Raw genomic sequence first — 19915 nt, 5'->3', positions numbered from 1 at the left:
AACGTTACTATGACACAGGGCTCAACAATTCCCAGGTCGCTATGGTGACTAGAAATTGCTTTTGTCAGCCCGTTCACTGCTTGCACCAGGGTTGAGCAATTCCTATTGCCCGACGCACCAGACATGCAGTCCCGGCCAGCGCATCAGCTCTGCTCCCCCCGACCCGATTGTTGCGTGGTGTGTGTCCCATTCGAACCCCGCTGCTCTCCCTGTCTGTATCGGCGGAGATTGGAGAGGACACAGACAGATGCAGCCGGCGCCCAGCGGGCAGGATTCTACCCATGCCCCCGCTGCACCATAACCCCCCCCACACTATGTGATGGCAATGAAGTAAAAAAGTTTCAAAAATAAAGCTAAATAAAATAAAAAATACCCCCCAAAAAAGCAAAGTCGAACGTGTGCAAACTAGCGACGATTACACTTCACATCGGGTATTGCCGCATGCGCCATTTAAAACTGTAATTGAAAATAAAGCTTTTTTAGTTTAAGAAAAACCTGGCTTAACTTTTTTTTTAGCTGGCTCCTAGATTCAAAGCAAACTGGTCAGGCTATGTTGTCACATATCCCAGAAGGAATTCACAGCAGCTGGTGGGCAGACCTGGACACGTGTCACTGGGGGGCATTCACGCATCTAAAAGAGACTACCGGCTCCCACTGCAACAGAAGAAGATGGCTGAGTGTGTCCCAGGATGTGGCAGGGGATTGGCGGATCACAGCAGGGCAATTCTGGATTCGCTGGAGAGGTGAGTATATTTTTTGGTGAGAACCAAGCATAACATGTAAGAAGGTGTAGGAAAAATAGCAGGGGTGACGTTCCTCTACAAATGTAAGAAAAAAACCAACTCTGGATCATGCCAGAAATCCAGTAAGCTATGCGTGGCCAGTTTAACACGTTTACAAGTTTATGCATTCATGCCTGGCAGTAGGGTAGACATGCCCTGCTAGATGTCCTTGATGACTGATGAACATCAAGGTACAGCCCTGGCCGTCTTGTTACTTCCTATCTGTATTTCTTATGTTTTGAAATTGCATTGTCAGATGCACATTAATAAAACAATGAATACAATTGTAATTAATACCTGCTGCCACGCATACAAATACTCCCCTTCGCTCCTCCCACTGTTCTGTTCACTGCTGGGAATGACATGGAAAAACCCTGTACTTCTGGGTATAATGCAGGGACGTATGGTCAGGGTCACACGGACAGAGTTCTAAACCCTGTGTATGCTCTGACTGGGATTGACTCATAAATACACAGAAGCATACACACAGCTCCTTCTCATTGATCCTGGTAGAGGAGTGATGGGAAGGTTGGTATAAGATGCTTCGAGAGCCATTCACTTTATTGAATTCAATGTTTACATAAGTGTGATTGTCTAATGTATGTATTTACATGCGTGTATTTTGCTTTTTCTTTGAACAGTGTGACCCACAGATCTGTCTGAGTAAAAACTGAAGAGCTCCATCAATAAGTTATGAAAATCTATTGGTGATTATATTGAGTGCAAACGTCTGATTGCTAAAGAGAATGAGAGATGGATCATTTCCAAGCAGTGGAAGGACAAGGAAATAATTCTGCTAGTGTTGATTTTCCTCAAAGCCAAGAGCTATTTAGCGATCAGGAACATAGAGAAGATGACATCCCACATCAATCAGACAACTCAACCCACAATGACAACAGGTAAGAACATGTGTTGCTTTGTTCTCAAAGTGGACTTTTGTTTTGCTAAACAATCAGCAAAATTGAAGCACATCACCAGCGTTAACATTCTGCCATGCTAAGTGGCAAAGGGTTAAGGTTGGATTTCTCCATCCATGCTAAACTGTGCAGATGGACAAATCTCCCCTGCTGAGTTATTGTATTCTGACAGCCGGCGCCCACAGCTTTCAAAGTACCCGGACAGTGCCTGCATCAGATGGATGCAGGCACTGTTCAGCTGATAAGATTCCTCCTGGATCCTTTGACAAAAGTAGAATAAAAAATTGGCCTTGGTCGAACCAGGTGGTGCAGTTGGGCTTCCCACTGCTCAATCGGCCAAAATTCTGGGTGGCCAGCTTTTAGAGCCTCTGTCATATTTAGACATTTTCTGTAACCAGTGAGGCAGTTTTAACACACTCCCTGTGTGGTCACTGGGACAGGAAATTAGAAACTCTCTCCAATGATAGCACAGGTAGTAAACTTTTTTTGAAAGAAATACATGAATCATTATTTTATCTCCACCTCAAATCAGTGTTCTGTTCTGAGTAGACATTTAATGTGATTTCATAGTGAATAGTTTCCAGACACTGCTGCCTTCTATTGGAAATATTTGTGAATGTTCATAAAAATGAATAGCGTTCAGCTGATCCATGTGTTGAATCTTTTAATGAACTGACAAATAATTTTCTATTGTAGAATTAGCAGAAAATGCACCCAAATAAAAAAACTAATTAAAAATTGGCACCATTATCTCATTACTGCACAGTTCCTGAGATGGAAGGGGACTTATTCTTCCTAAATCACAGAAGAGCACTGACCTCTTTTCACAGAGTGAGCAGACCTTTATACTGGAGAATCATTTCCCCTTTTGTTATTCTCTGCCTAATATAACAGCCAATGCAAGGAAGACTGGGCTGGTAAACAGGGAGACATTTGCTCCCTGCCAGTGATAGCTGCTGGGCATCATATAACTGTCTTCACCCCTTTGGCTGTGTTGCCCTCCCAGGCCAAAGTTCCCAGTCCTCACCTGAGCCTATGCCATCCAATTTTTAGAACCAGCTAGTCCGAAGATGGTTTTCAATGTTTTATTACAGTAAATAAGTTGGTACAAAGTATTGCACGTGCCTCTATGAAACCACCTTCAGGCATTCATAAACATTCTTCTTGATGAAATCAGGGAATCTCTATGGTTGGGTTCTGTTTGGTCACAATTAGGAGATCATGCAGCGTGGCTGTCCACTCAGTACAACAAATAAACGAATACATAATATGTGTAATAATATTTACCAGGACCACAAGTTACAAACTGTTACCCAAGCATTTCCAATAATGGATCAAAACATTTGGGAACATGTCTTGCTAGATATTAGTGGTTTAGTAACCAGAGTCACGGGCAGTTATTCAAGGAGAAGCCTAGCAGTTAGTTATTTCACATAGGGTAGATGGAAATCTTTCATCTCATTGTTGCTGATCTACATCATCTTTTCATCCACCTCCCAGCTACATACACTCTTAAGATGGCTGCATATAATTTCTTGGGGGAGGGGGGCGGGGTACCTAAGACTTTAATAAAAAAAAAATTATTTTTTTTTGCTGTCTATGTCCCATCAGAGGGATTTCTCTTCACTTCCTGTTACACTTTAATAGAGTTATCAAGAGAACAGGTATCCCCATTTAAACAGTTTCTCCTGCTGACTTGGCTGAAATCTGACTGGTGTGTAATCCCCTCGGCTCCCCTCGTTTTGACAAAAGTTGTTTTTCAACGTCTTTTGTCAAAGGCGGTGGGCCAAAAATTCTCAAACGGTGACTACGGCCAAACAACTCACAGCAGTGGAGGTACTCACGCATTCATGTTTTTTTCTTCTTGTTGAGCCCCACACAGGACTAGAAGCTGCGGCTGAGGATACTTGCGGCAAGAACCTGTGGAGTCTTGCAGCAGAAATCCCAAGTGGGTCCATACAGATGTGGCCGCTCTGCCCATTTTAGGGAATGCCAGGCTGACGGCGGCTGTATCTGTCTATGGCTGTCTGCATGTAATTATAGATGGAATGATTACGAGATTTGACATAGGTGATTACCCCTGGACTCAGATCGCATCCAGGGACACTCCTCTATCCCGAACCACAGTTAATCGTTCCTAAATATGCAGATAGATGTGCCTGTCATTCACTTGAATGGGTAGAGCAGCCGCATCCACCTCCATAGATTCTTGTCACAGGAAACTTCAGCTGCATCTTCTAGTCCCCTGTGTATGAGGCCTAAAGATGGCCATATACCTATACATTTTGTTGCTAGTCGGCCTGCTGGCTCTCAAAATACCTGAACAGTGCCTGCATCCAATCAGATTGTTCAGGTATTTAGACAGCCTGCAGGGCCTACCAGCAAGATACTGAAGCCTGGCCCACTGGGAGATTCCTCCATCCATACAGTTTAGCGTAGATGGAGGAATCTGTTGCACTTTTTCCATCTGACCACAGAAACTGCCCAGAATCTAAAGGTGTATGGCCAGTTTAACTTTTTGCCATGTGCAGTAAAGTTGTTTTTACTCGGTTTAGTTATGAGCTACATATATTAATTTCAAATGTTTTCATATAGTTGCAGGGCGTATATGTAAAAACAAAAATACTCCAACAAAACCTGCAGTAAGACTATCCACTTGAAACATTACAGGCCACTATCAGCAGTATGGTGACTGTCATTTTCAATATAGTGAATCATTTTTCTATTTTTTTTTTTTCAGTCATTTGTTTCAGGATGAGGTTGTTTCTGCACCCACAAGACCTAAACGAGCACAAAGATGCAAAAAGTTGAATCCCCCTGCACCTCAGAATAACGACACTGATGAGTCTTCAGACTATGAGCTGCCACCAAGAAAGCTTACCTTACAAGAGATTTTTGACAATCACTTTAGAAAGAAAAAAAAGAAAAAGAAAAAAAATAAGCAAAAGAGAAAAAAGCGACCTCCGAAAGAAAGAATAAGTAAACCCTTCTACTCTGTTCCTTTGGAACAAAGGAAAAGAAGATTGCTTCACTGTGGAATTAGGTTTCCTTTTGCATCAAAAAAACACTTGTCCTTGAAATTGTGTTTTCAATATGAGGTGAGATACTTTCAGCACAAATTCTCTTCATTCACAAAAATGTTTTTTAATTCTGTGTTGTGTAGACTTTGGACAAATTCAGATATACAAGCTATATACCTCCTGTAGTTTTAGAGATAAGACCTCAAACCACAGTTTCCCCAATCATCTTCCAGCACAGCAGCAAGAGAGATGATTTGGTTCTCCCATCTACAGGAAACGCAAATAACAAAAGGTTTAAAAACCCCACCCTCATCCCTCAGTTTAGATTGTGTTTCTTACTGTCCAGGAGACATCGTCACATTTCTTATTTTCTCTGGTCCGGATGGCATTAAAGGTCACCGGTCCCCCCTCTCTAGGGCTCTGCTGTCTCTTTCTCAAGGAGGTTTAGCCTTGTCCCTGGAGTCAGAGGGTTCCCCTTCTTCTTCCCAGGTTCTCTGTACCTCTTTTTTCATCAGAGGGCAGACACCAGAGGTTCCCCACCCTGCAGTGTAGGGAAATACCCTGTGCTGTGAGCTGGTGATTTTTCCCTCCAGAGGAAGTGTGAGTGGTTGGCTGGGGGCGGAGCTGTGTTCCAAGCCTTGTTCTGAGGCTGACTGCTTCACTTCCTCCAGCGCTGCTGACATCACTTCTGGTTGTAGCCGCACGAGGATTCGGCAGGACAGAGAGGGAAGGTGCTGCAAGCCAGAGCCATCTTGGAAAATATGGCAGGTTAGTGGTGGCTGCATCCAAACCCCGGCGGTTTATACCTGTGTTATTTGATGTTTGCAGCTGGTGGTAGTGGGTCTCTAACATGTCTCAATTTCTATCATTTGTTTGTTTTAATAGGAGGCTGCAGAAACTGAAAAGCCTAGCACCCACTCTGCAGCCCACTTTCTGCCTCAGCCCCTAAGCATGTCAAAATGCGCTGTTGCAGATGTAATGTAAAGCTTCCAAATTCCTATGCAAAGCTTCTATGTGTGAAATGTATTCAGAAATGTTTAGCCAGTGAATCATCTGGCATGATGCAGGGCTTTATGGATGGGGTGCAGTCTGAGATGTTAGTGACTGTTCTATCTTTTAAGAATGTTCTTAAAATGGAATGCTTGCATAATCATTCTATATTATGTTATTTATTCATATTGGAAGCCTTGTTCCTTGTTGGTTTTAGAACTAAGGTTAAAATCCTGTTTTAGTTTTACTGTAGTAAATTCTCACTTTTGGTCCATCATCCTATCATCAAAGGGTCACTTTTACAAGAGTGCCCACTTGTAAGTGTTTATTTAACTTTGACTGTTGGATGAGTCCAATGCTTGCCCACTTCCCCACCACCAGCTGCTGTGGTCCCTTCCATTGGCATGTTTATCATTACAGGACTTACAAACCGGTGGGAGAAAGCAGAGCGGCTGGTGGGAGAGCAAGCATTTGACTCATCGGACAGTTAAATCCTTGCAGTGCTGCTCAGGTAGGTTAGTAAATAAACACTACTTTTAGTGACACTTTTTGTATAAGTAACCCTGGGGTCACTTATAGGCTACTTTAGGTGTACATAGAGGTTGTTAGAACATATACTAGCTATCAATACAAACTCTTAATTCATCCTCTCCTGCTCCACAACTGGCCATATGCATTAGAGCAGTGGTTCTCAACCTGTATAACCTCAGGACCCACATTTTTCCTTGGTCTTTAAGTTATGACCCAAGTCGCACTGCACTCTGGGCGAGAGGTGTATTTGACAATGCAACGGACCTCCCGCACCAGCTCAACCCGTGTCAATGGGCATATGCCCAGCCCACCCCACCTCAAGCTGACAATGACAAGCACCAAGCAGCATATTTTTATTATCTGCTTGGCCCGAGAAGTGACAATTCTGCACTATAGGGGAGGCTGAGGAGCCCCTCCTAGTGCAGTGGAAGGCATGCTGCGACCCACTGAACATGGGATCGCGACCCACTTTTGGGTCACGACCCACCAGTTGAGAACCATGGCATTAGAGTGCAAACAGATGTCCAGACCGAATCCCATCTGCTCTTAGGCATCTGTGCTGGGAACTGCTTCCCTAAACATGAGTGATTGCACAGGACAACTGGTCTTGTTTAGGTTTTTGGAACAGAGTGGAGAAGATGCTCTGCAGACACATCTGGGACCAGTTTATAAGAGCAAAACAATAGCAATTAGACTAGGTGCAATTCCCTTCCAACAAGCTCAAGCTGTCTGCAAGTGCCCTATAGAAATTAGATCTTATCCAAATCCATGAAAAAAAACTGAACACCGTCACTGAATGTTTATAGACACCTTATCTCTGTTTTTATGAACAACAGAATTACTGTAATCCAATTATGTCAAAATATAGGTTGTATATTTCAAAAAGGATTTCGGGCTACAGCGTCATTTACAGTTAACATACCTATACACAAATGAAGAATCAGCTCTGTTTGCTAGCTTGGGAACATTTTCACATGTGCTATATAATCTATTTAATGATTCTTGAAATGAATACCTAACCAGCCTAGGGATTTTTTTTTTTTTGCTTCAGGTTTTTTTGTCGCCTGTATCTAAATGACCATTTTGCAAAGCAGGCTACTTTTAAAAGAGAAGTATTGGGGGAGTAAAATATACTCTTCCCAATACTTAGAACCAGCGTGTGACACTGCAGCTGTCACATGCCGGTTCTATAGATCGAGAGCTGGGCGATCATGTACCGCTGATGGTCTTCTCCCTGCAGAGATCAATGATTGTCAATCATTGCTCCCTGCAGGGATTCCCCCCTCCCCTCTCTATGTTCCTCCAGCGCTCATTGGAGGGACAGACAGGAGAGGGAGCAGCCACAACTGGATCTAGAGAGATTCAGGCAGCAGGGTGAATATCAACAATATTGTCAGGATCTTTCCCAGCTGCAGCACGACTCTGCACTGTCAGCAAATAGCGGGCAATAGCCTGTTATGCTGACTTTGGGTCACAGGAGTACAATAGTAAATATACTACTTTTGACCTAAAGCCAAAATGAAAGGTTTGGCTTTAGTTCTCTTTTAACACAGTACTTTGTGTACATAATTCTGTTGTGTGCATAAATCTCATATTATACTGTCTTGCTTTACAGTGCATAATTAAAAGTATGTTTATCTTCTCATGCAGCAATATATTTTGGGTGGTTTTCTGGGTTATGTAAAGGATCTTAAATATGAGAACCATTTGCAAAAATCTCTAAAGAATATGGAGGCGGATGAAGAACTAGAGAGTGAAAAGTTTGACACAAGGAAATTCCAATACCTGGATGATAAAGAACCTCTTTCACCTATATCTGACTATGGGTAAGTGTTCAGCTTGATTTATTCATTGTTAGTATGTGTTCTAGGGGCAAGCATATTATTCCACAATACAGGGGGTGTTACTATATGCTGCCTTTTGATTACAACAGATAAATTGGTTCACATTAGAAAGTACGGTAACTTAAACTCCAGCAAGAACTTTTTAAATCTTGAATTGAGTGAGAAAGGGTTAAAATAATTCATGGGATTTAATTGCAGTCTGTTACTAAATTGAGATTGTTCCCTCTTGATGCCATTGGCATCATTGGAGCACAGCAATTCACTTGTTGTAATGTCTCATAATTACTTGACCAAAAAGAAATTCAAAGTCATAAATTCTATTTTTTATTTTTTAGTCCTGTGCATAATACACAATATATGCAATAACACATTATACAGTCCATTTAAATTTGAGAAAATAAAAATCCGCTCATTACATACAGTCCTGGCCAAAAGTTTTGAGTGACACAAATATTCATTTTCACAAAGTCTGCTTCTTCAGTTTGTATGAGGGCAATTTGCATGTACTCCAGAATGTTATGAAGAGTGATCAGATCAATTGCAATGAATTGCAAAGTCCCTCTTTGCCATGAAAATGAACTTAATCCCCAAAAAAACATTTCCACTGCATTTCAACCTGCCAAAAAAGGGTCAGCTGACATGTCAGTGATTTCCCTCGTTAACACAGGTGTCAGTGTTGGCATGGGCAAGGCTGGAGACCACTCTGTCATGCTGATTGAGTTAGAATTAAAGACTGGAAGCTTTAAAAGAAGGGTGGTGCTTTGAAATCATTGTTCTTCCTCTGTTAACGTGGCATACACTTTACAACCATCGCAAGACCTTAGTCTTGCGATGGTTGTAAAGTAATTAAAAAAACCTACAATCTGCCCATCTTGGACAGGCAGATCTTACTTGCGATCATCGCAAGCCCGCCCCCCTGAGGGGCGGGCTTGCGATGACCGCAATGCTGAACGGGCAGTGTGCGCATGCGCACACCGGCCCGTTTGGCATTTGTCTCCCGAGCATCATTCAAACCAGTCGAAAATTGTACAATTTTCGGCTGGTTTTCTAGCATGCTCCTTAGACAAAAGACGTGCGACCGTACAGTAGAAACGGTCGCACGTCTTCATTCACACTGCACAATTCCCGTACGATCGCGGGATTTCCCGCGATTCTCGTACGAGAATCGGGCAGTGTATGGGCACCTTTTTAACCATGGTTACCTGCAAGGAAACGTGGAGTCATCATTGCTTTGCACAAAAATGGATTCACAGGCATGGATATTGCTGCTACTAAGATTGCACCTAAATCAACCATTTATCGGATCATTAAGAACTTCAAGGAGAGATGTTCAATTGTTGTGAAGAAGGCATCACTTCATGGTGCCCAAGAAAGTCCAGCAAGCGCCAGGACCGTCTCCTAAAGTTGATTCAGCTGCGAGATTGGGGCACCACCAGTGCAGAGCTTGTTGGGGAATGGCAGCAGGCAGGTGTGAGTGCATTTGCACGCACAGTGAGGCGAAGACTTTTGAAAGATGGCCTGGTGTCAAGAAGGGCAGCAAAAAAGCCACTTCTCTCCATGAAAAACATCAGGGACAGACTGATATTCTGCAAAAGGTACAGGCATTGAACTGCTGAGGACTGGGGTAAAGTCATTTTCTCTGATGGATCCCCTTGCCGATTGTTTGGGGCATCCGGAAAATACCTTGTCCGGAGAAGAAAAGGTGAGCGCTACCATCAGTCCTGTGTCATGCCAGCAGTAAAGCATCCTGAGACCATTCATGTGCGGGGTTGCTTCTCAGCCAAGGGAGTTCGCTCACTCACAATTTTGCCTAAGAACACAGCCATGAATAAAGAATGGTACAAAAACATCCTCCAAGAGCAACTTCTCCCAACTATTCAAGAAAAGTTTGGTGACGAGCAATGCTTTTTCCAGCATGATGGAGCTCATTACCATAAGGCAAAAGTGATAACTAAGTTGCTTGGGGAACAAAACATCAAAATCTTGGGTCCATAGCCAGGAAACTCCCCAGACCTTAATTCCATTGAGAACTTGTGGTCAATCCTCAAGAGGCGAATAACCAAGAAAACCCCCCACAAATTCTGACAAACTCCAAGCATTGATTACGCAAGAATCGGCTGTCATCAGTCAGGATGTGGCCCAGAAGTTGACTGAGAGCATGCCAGGGCGAATTGCAAAGGTCTTGAATAAGAAGGGTCAACACTGCAAATATTGACTCTTTTGCATACACTTTATGTAATTGTTAATAAAAGCCTTTGACACTTATGAAATGCTTGTAATTATACTTCAGTATACCACAGTAACATCTGACAAGAAGATCTAAAACACTGAAGCAGCAGACTTTGTGAAAATAATATTTGTGTCATTCCCAAAACTTTGCAAAGATTGTGCAAAAGTCATTGCAGTTTTACCTTTTTCTGTTCTAAAGATATTGATGTTTTCTTTACCATGTCCTTTCTCAAACTAAGAGTGCTTCCTGCAGAATCAGCTGGTCTCCTGAGCACTGGTCCTGATATCCTGTTTAGCAGCAAGGCAAGAAACTCCTCTCCTCCCCGCTCTTACTTCTCCCTCTTCCCTCCTCCAAGCTAGTAGATGGACAACTACTGAAGACTGCTCTGTCCCTTGTGATCTTGTACTGGACAGGAAGCTCAGGGAAACCGAGCTGAGAGAGTTAGGGCCCATTTACACCATCTGCGTTAGAGCTCTGCTGGACATTGTTTCCAGCAGAGCCCCAACGCAGGGCAAGGCAATTTGTCTTGTCACAGATGGTGCCCATTCTCGCCACCGTGCTGTGGCAGGAACGAGGTGGTGTGCGCTGAAAGAAAAAATAAGGCATGCCTTACTTTTTTTCAATGCAGCAGGATGCGACGCAGTTCAACTGCCACGCACTCCACTGTGCCTATAGAACTGAAGGAAATGTAATTTTGTTTTTAACAACAAAAAAGTACACAGTGCGATGTGCTGGGATTAGTGCTTTGGCACTGTGACAGGCACCGCACACCAGACGCTGTGCACAGTTTCTGGTGTGAAATGGATTTTAGAGCCAACTGTTCAGAAACAGTTTGGGCAAGCTTGGGCAAAAATGTATGAAAATAATTTTCTGGCCAATGTATATTTGTTTAATGTGGATTCATAATTGAAAAAAGATTGAATGTTTAATAGACTGTAAATACCACTATACGCCCTTCACTGGACACTACAGTGTGTGAGTGTGGAGCCTACAGTGTCCTACGACGTGTTCTCTGCAAAAAGATGCAGAGGAGAGCCAAGTCATATGACATTTAGGCTGGGTTCACACCTAGGCGATTCAGATGCAGAGCTGTTTTCACGTATTTTTTTAATGCATAGAGATGTCTATGGGACCCAAACAGCACCAATAGCTCCTGCACCTTTTCGCGCGACAAACCGCAAAGGTGTGAGCAGCCTCCATTGACTTCAATGCAAATCTGTGTTGTGCGTGATGTCACCTAGGTGTGCACCAGCCCTGATAGGTCATATGACCTGAATCAAGCAAGTGTTAAGCACATGGCAAAGGTAGGTCGGTACATGGCCATTGGTTCCACTACATTATAATGTAGATGGGTCATTCATGATTAAATAGAAATGCAATCCCATGTGTGTCTGGGAACTATTATACAGATTGATTAGGAGATCATTTTTAATTGTTTCAATTTTATGACTTGTAGAGATTGTTGAAACTGATAGATCGTATTTTCAGTCAATTGCAAAGTGCGGCATAATACCATGTGCTCTGCGTTGTTTGATATTTTATTTAATGATGAATCCCTTGTTTTGTTTATTAGTACAGAATCAATGTTTGGATACCGTATATTGTTTTGTTTTTATTAGAGAAAGCGATCAGCATGAAACTGAGTACTGTGATGCAAAAATTGTGGTGAGTCCCTAATGTTTAAGATATGATACAGTATCGGTACAGAACATATGGTTTAGAAGAGAATAACTGTATAGATTTTAAGTGGATTTTCTGTATGTGACATCTTGGTTATGCAAGGAACCTAGCACATTATTGTACAGCCCACACAACACCCTCCCCCACATTCCACCAAAAATCAGGTAATGCATTTACCTTGTCAAGGAAAGCACACAAAAACACACACACAGAGGCCTCTTCTGCATAAACCACTTCAGTACTAGCATACACATAAAAAATGTTTTGCTCTGTCCACTGCAACCTTGCATGTGGGTCTCAACAGCAGGGCTCCTGGTACCTTCCATATATTGTGCAAGTAAGTGAAAGCTCTGGAGTTCAAACACTCTCTATAATTCCTCTTTATTGATTAAAGCCAAAATCCAGTACATCATACATAGCACATTCGGCTATGACTAAGGTTTGTATAGCTGAAACACATTAGCGTCTTGTTGGTATCGGTGAGTACCAAAAGATAAATATCGGTACTCCAATACCGAAAAACCGTTATCGGTGCATCCCTAATGTTTAAATATTTTTTTTATAAATTTTACAAAAGTAATAAAACATCCAACTGTATTGGGATGGATTTTGTTTTTTGAATTATGGATTGTATTTGGACAGCACTTTAACTTTCTTTTAGGTACTAGTGATTGTTTACCCCTTATAGGCTTGAGCAATTTCCACAGGTCAGCTACAAGTATTACCAGTTCCCAGAGTTCCATTGTCCAGTAACTTTAAGTTATCAATTCAGAGGTTTTACATTTTAGTGCAATGCAAACCACCACAAAAGCTCTTCTGGAAGTCTCACTGTGATTTGAAGTGGCAGGATCACTGTGCTTTTACCGCGAGGTCTGTACACCTACTGTAGCAGTTATACAGGAGTTCCTTTAAAGCCAAACTCCAGCCTTACCTTCAGTCTTGCACAGCTGTACAAGCTCCTCTCCTGTATTTAAATAGCTTACCTTGATTTCACTGCACATTGTGAGCTTCTTGCAATGTGCATTAGACGCTACAGCTAGTCGGATAAAGCCCACCTCATTTTCCTGGCTGGAGGGCATCCAGCATAATCTAGCCCTTTCCTCCCCAAATTTATTGTCCCTGGGCCACCCCTTTCCTTCATTGGATTTCAGTTATTTCAATCATGCAGGCTCAGCAAGAAATGTGGGCTTTACCTAGGGCTCTCTGTATGCAAATGCTGCTTGCCAAGGCACACGCACTCCTCTAGACTGACATCCACCCATCCAGGCAATTTGATGTTTGCAAAGGTCCTCTTAAAGGAGAATTATGAGGCGAGTGATTGATTTTCGCTCAGCCTCATAATCTGAGCCGACCTGTGACAATGAAAATGTCACAGGTCGGCTCAGTAGATCGGGAAGTGAGCGAACACATACCGGCGTTCGCTCACTTCTCGATCCTGTGTCGGCAGAGAGCTGTGATAGGGGAAGGACTGGATTCCCCCCTCCCCTGTCTGATCCTTCAGCGCTGACTGGCGGAACAGACGGGGGAGGGGGCGGGTACAGCTGGCTCTGCCTCTAGATAGGCACAGCCAGCTGTCACGCAGCTGGGTGGATCCAGACAGAATTGTCGAGATCCGTTCCGGCTGCGGCGTCTCAGTATACCGCGGGCTGTAGCTCGTGGTATACTGAGCTTTGGGTGACTGGAGGACGCTAGTTTGTGTCCTCCCGTTACCCTTAGGAGAACTATGGGGAAAAGCCCTAACCCCATAGTTCGCCTTTAAGAGCCAGCTGCAAGTATGGAGGCTGAAGGATCTTGAGGAGTACTGAAGCAGGGTGTTGTGATTTTTCCAGGAAGCTGCATACAGCACCCTGTTGGCCCCTCCCACCAGCCACGATCTGCCTGCATTGCATAGAGAGTAATCTCAGTGGCTCAAAAATAAGGTTTGTAATGTAAATGGAAAGGTCTTATTTGAAAATTAGCATGTTGATGGAGCGTTAAGTTTATTTTAAATGTGGAAGATGTAACTTGAGGCATGTAAACACCAATTTTATAGCAGGAGGAGTTGGACTTTAAGGAAGGGATTCACAGAAGCAGGAATTATGGCAGGGGAATCTTGCTGTCAGAGTCCCCAAGACATTTAAAGTGTATCCGAATCCAAAACTTTACGTTTTTGTAGATGGAGCTAGGATGGGTAGATCCCCTGTCAGATTTACTGTAAATTGTTGAGGGGATCCCAACCTGAAAAAAGCCATTTCATTGAGGTGCCCTCTGTCCCCTCGCACCCCCCTGAAATGATGGCAGATAGCAAAAAAGCTAATGCTTCCCTTGCTATCTGCTGGGTTTTTTTTTAGTATTCGGACAGCTCCTGCTGTCATAAAAAAAAAAAAAAGGATTGCTATTGGCTATTTCAATTTGCAATGGCCAATAGCAAGCTGGCTATTGCACCCGCCCTCTGCTGCTGATAATCAGCAGAAGAGGACCTGATGGAGAACTTCAGGTCCACCTCTGCTGATTGACAGCAGCAGTGGACGGGAGCAATAGCTAGTCTGCTATTGGCTATTGCAAATTGAAATAGCCAATAGAAGCCTAACTATTCATTCCTATGCAGGGAAAGGTTTACTCTGCTAGATAAAGCAGAGTAAACCTTTCCGGGAGAAAATGTGTCCCGGAGCCGCTATCTTATAGCCGGAGACTCTCGGAACATCCAAGAGAGAGTTGAGATGTTTGTTGTTGTCTGTGATTTCCTCCTCTCTATTTATCCTGGTGACCACTCTTGTCTGGACTGAAAGCAAAGGAAAATTCAAACTAGGTTGTCACAGAAATAGAGAAGTCTGGGGACACGTGAGAGAATGTCACTTTGGGGAAATCTCCTCGCACTTACTGTTGTGTCTTCAGGTCAGGAAGTAAAGGGGAATCTCCGCAATGTCGGCAAAAAAAACAGGAGTTTTAGATCTTTCCCACTCCATCCAAAACTCAAACAAATGTTTTGGCTTTAGATATATTAAAAGATGAAAATAATTTGTAGCTACAACTCTGAATCCCAGACGTTTTTGTCTTAATTTAGGTGGATGATTTTTGCCAGTTAACGAATGATTCTCTCTTGTGTAGGAAAACAGCCCCTTCATTTTGAAATGCAGAATTCCCAGCAAAGAAGAATGGAAAATACAAGAGTCCCAAGCAGATGACTAAAGATATGTGTCTGTGAAATGAAAACAGAAAATCAAAGCTTCTTTTATGAGACTATAAATACTTGGACTGCTGACCTACAGATTGCAAAAAAAAGTTTTCCAAGAATTGACAAATTCATTTTTGACTTATTTTTATTTATTTCTGTTTGTTTCTCTGGCTTTACATCTCTTTTAGGTCACAGAAGTACATTTACTAATGTACTCCTGGAACCTAAAGTCAGCATAAAGCAGGCTACTGTGTGCCATTTGGTGACAGCGCAGAGCCGCACTGCAGCCAGCAAGGATCCCTACAATATTGTTGGGATTCACCCAGCTGCTTGATAACTGGCGTCACCTCTCTACAGCCAACTGTCTGTCCCTCCAATGAAGAGGGGAGGGGGGGGAAACAGTGCAGGAGCAGTGACTGACACTCTCTGCAGGGAGAAGCCATGAGCTGAACGATCAGCAGGTACATGATCGCTCAGCTCTTGGGATATAGAGCTGGCATGACAGCTGCAGTGTCATATGCTCTAAGTGTTGGGTATATATTTCTTTCCCAACACATTTAAAAAAAAAAAAAAACATTTACCCAACAGCATTATAGTTTCCCTTTAAATCGGAAACGTAAATCGTTTGCAGTTAGTGAAGACTTGGAGATGAAACAGAAAACTACTTTGTACAGGGTTATATCGGAATGCAAGAAGCTTGTTCAGCAAGTGCTAGCATCCTTGCACTTTATGTCATTTTCATAACTGGTTATTCTTCTTTAAGACCATAAGTCATTGTGATATATTTTTTATATGTAAAAGATTAAAATGACTGCACTAATGTTTTTGACCAAGCTGCATTCTTACCTAATCATGCTCTAAATGTTACAGTTCGGTAGGTAAGTGGCTGGATGCTATGATAGACTGATATTTACTGTTAACACATTGTATCTCATTGGAACCACCAGTACAGGGCTCAGTCAGACACGCTTTTTTTATTTGACTTTATTTATAATCAAAGCAGCATCTAAACAGAATGTGTGCAATGCTAATGGTGTTATGCTCATCAATGTTGTTCTCCTCGTCTCACTGAGCACGGAATAATATAGGGGGGGTAGGTGTTTTGTAGTCTGCAGAGATATGGGACATTTAACAACCTACAATGTGCACTCATGGAAAACAATTGATACAGAGTGAGTTCTGGGAACATTTGCATACAGTTATTTTAAGAAACCAGGCAGGTAACTTGTTTACAATATCTAGAACTAACCACAGATCTTCTGTAGATTTAGGCTTTCATTTGCTTCTGTCTCTTAATCCCAGACAAACTCAGCGCTGTGCGATCAGGACTCTGTGGGGGCCACACCAGAGTCTTACTGGTTTATGCCAAGTCTGAGCTGATGGTGGCACTGGACATTCTCCAATTGCGGAGGGAAGTCAACATGGGGGGAATTTATCAAATTTGCAGCAGACAAAATCTGGAGCATTTGCCCATGGCAACCAATTAGCTTCTCTCTTTAGTTCAGGTAAGATTTGAAAATGAAAGAAAAAAGCTGATTGGTTGCTATGCACAGCTGCTTCAGATTTTGTCTGCTCCAGTCTTGATAAATTCCCCTCCAATGTGTTTTTCATTTTCTGCACTTTGTGTCTTGGCCGACCAGTGCCTTTTTTGAATTTTAACGTTCCCTGTTTCTTTGTGCTTCTGCAGAGCTTGGAGAGCACCAAAAAATGTGTGGCTATATGCCCTTAACATGGGGGAGGTGCCTTGCCAGTCAAGCTGATGGCAAGACAACTTGTGTTGATGGGGACAAGGACCTCAACCCCACATCCCTTGCCTACATTGCTGTCGGTGACCACAGCAATAAACCCCACATTGCTGTCGGTGACCACAGCAATAAACCCCACATTGCTGTCGGTGACCACAGCAATAAACCCCACATTGCTAACTTGATAGGGTTCATAGTTTCCCTAGAGCTGTGGGCCCTTTACCTTGCCCCACCTCATCCTGACTTACTGGCACACATATATCCCCCCAGTACAGAAGCAAGGGAGTATCTCCTTTTTACCTCTTCACTTTTTGTTCTGACTACACAAGCCTTGGGTCAGGGAAGGTGGGCATAATATCTAATGTAATTTTTATAACATAGGTGCACTTATTAGGCAAACATTTAAGTGTTTTACTAGGAATCTGTGTGGCTAGCCCTCCTGTCTCAAAGATGGTTTCCCAAGGTCGACTATTATAGTGTCCTCTTTTGTCATAACCTACCTAACACTACCTATAGTTGTCGTCCCCTATACACATTGATGATTGAACCCAGTAAACAACATGCTTATTTTCTGTTCTTCATTCTTTTTTGTTCATCACTACATTGGCTTTGGAACTGTACTTTGCTTCCTCGACATTTGCACCTGAAAATCTACCCCTACTAATCCGCCAACCCCAACTCAGTAGTGCCTTCCTCAACTACCACTGACCCTCCCTAAACGCAGTCCAGTGCTACTATCCACATTCATTTATTATTGGAATAGCAGCACATTCTACCTTGAATTATATTCCCCAGTGCAGCAATGTATTGTCCCTGGGAATATCATCCCTCCCCCCTTAGTATACCGCGAGCTGTAGCTTGCGGTATACTGAGCTTAGGGTAACGGGAGGACGCTAGTTCTCCTTTAACATCACAGTATACGCAAAAATATTCTCATGACCCCATCCTTGGCTCAGCAGACTGTACCAGAGATTTCCATGTTAATATCTTAACTCAGAAGTGTGGTGTCCTTGGAAATAGCAGTGGCTTTCATTCTTTACACCAGATACAATGCAGATCCCCCATGATACTCCTGCAGACACCATGGTTCCCCCGGTTTAGGAGCATATTTTACTGGAAATATCCCCCGCTGCCCTGAGTTCCCAGCATCACCCAGGTCTATTTGCTGAATGCTACTTCCACTGCCCACTGAATGGAAGAATCAGCTGGTGGGTTTATTCAATCAGGCAGAAGTGATATGTAAAGTGCTACAACCAACAAAAATCATTTTGCATTGAACAGTATTTACATTTCACCTGAAGGAGAAACTGTAGCACTTGCTAGCTAGGCAGTTGGTTGCCGGTGTAATTGCCGATAATTCTTCCTACACTCAAGGCAGGCTACAGGGGCTGTACTAAACTACTGCGATGATTATTGAAAGGTGAACATTCCCGGCCTATTTTTCACATACACATTATCGCCTTGAAAATTCAGCCTGCAGGAACAGAATTCTTCTGGAAACTTTCTATTCATAAAGCTTGGTAAAAATAAACGTTCCTTACCTGCAGCTATCCTGGCTGGTTAGCATCTCTGGCAGCACAGGAGAGATTGCAAGAATTACTGTGCTCAAGAGTGAATGCTTGAATAATATTCAGACACGATTTTAGCAGGCTTCAACAGCATTTTAGCAAACTTCAGCATTGCTGGAAACCAAAGAGAAGAGTTACGTTTATGGAAACTACATAAACTGCGACCCCTCTTTCCCCCGGGTAAACTGCCCTCACCCCCCAGCTGCTTACTTGCCATAACTGTGTCCTGTTTCTATGTTTTTGTCCTGTTCTCCAAAGAAATTCTCCACATTTGTGCAAGACTGAAAAGACTGAAGATCTTTGGTATACAGCGTCATTCAAGACCTTAAGCATGCCCATGCCCAGCACTGAAGAGTATTTAATCATAAAGGTGGTAAAACACCGGCGCAGGCAGCAGCTCCTGCAAGCAGCTGGGGTGGGTTAGTACAGTTTACCTTTGGGGGGGGGGGCTAACTTAGATAAGCCTGAACCTGTTCTTTAAAGCCCAACTCCTGCCAAATCATTCTTTTAGTTTTCAGACAGTAGGGACGGGATACAGCCCCTGCAATTTGTGGAGAGGGTAAAGGCCTGTGTCAATGAGCTAGTGTTGATGACACCAGTTTAGGATGCTTCTCAGATTATTGCAAATTCTTTGACCAGCAGTTGATCTCCTTCTGTACTGCATTTGACTGCTTCAAGCAGGTTTAGCATTCCCATAGACCTGTAGGAAATGCAATTTGTGATTAAAGAAGAACTCCAGGCAGAATAAAACTTGACCTCGCAGTAGGGCTACCCCCACACTGCAAGGGTTAAGTGCTCATTTTGTTCTAGAGTCTAAAATGAGAACGATATATTCACCCGAACCTTTGTTATTTTAAACCCTATATCGGGGTTGGGCAACTCCAGCCTGCCACCTGTTGTGGAACTACAACTTCCATGAGGCATTGCCAGACTGACAATTACAGGCAGGACTCGCAGAGGCATGTTGGGATATGTAGTTATAGCACAGCGGGAGGGCCAGAGTTGTCCACCTACCCGAGACCAAAATGAGCACTTAGGTTTTATTCTGCCCACAGTTCTGCCCTTCTACTTCTAAACAAAAGGCTGTCATCCCAAACTTTTAGGAAGGGATAGAATCCTTGCATTAAGGGACAAAAGGGGGGATCTCTCTATTGGGGATATAGACTGCTGCAAAACACATTGAGGGGAATTTATCAAAACTGGAGCAGCTGTGCATGGCAACCAATCAGCTTCTATCTTTCATTTTAAATTCTTAACAGACTGAAGAGACAAGCTGATTGGTTGCCATGGGCAACTGCTCCCACATTTCCACATTTTGTCTGCTCCAGTTTTGATAAATCCCCCCCGTTGTGTTTTTATTTACACCCTCTTCTGTATTTTCTTGTCTGGCTGTGAGATCAAATTGGTCCAATGGTGTCATGGCCACCAACAAAAACTTTACAGATTTATATACT

The 19915-nt window shown here is 43.0% G+C and overlaps 1 protein-coding gene across 1 annotated transcript; it reads left to right on the top strand.

Annotated features, from left to right (window-relative positions):
* The first annotated feature begins 1535 nt into the window (after positions 1-1535).
* Positions 1536-15162, top strand: TAF1D (TATA-box binding protein associated factor, RNA polymerase I subunit D). The gene is made up of 5 exons (XM_018568725.1): positions 1536-1681; positions 4440-4797; positions 7891-8066; positions 11934-11979; positions 15082-15162. The coding sequence occupies exons 1-5, from the start codon at positions 1536-1538 to the stop codon at positions 15160-15162; spliced, it is 807 nt and encodes a 268-aa protein (XP_018424227.1).
* The last annotated feature ends 4753 nt before the right edge of the window (positions 15163-19915 follow it).

The sequence above is a fragment of the Nanorana parkeri genome, unplaced genomic scaffold (genome assembly GCF_000935625.1).
Source record: "Nanorana parkeri isolate BGI_ZX_2015 unplaced genomic scaffold, ASM93562v1 scaffold1235, whole genome shotgun sequence".
NCBI lineage: Eukaryota > Metazoa > Chordata > Amphibia > Anura > Dicroglossidae > Nanorana > Nanorana parkeri.
This window is presented reverse-complemented; position numbering and strand designations above follow the sequence as displayed.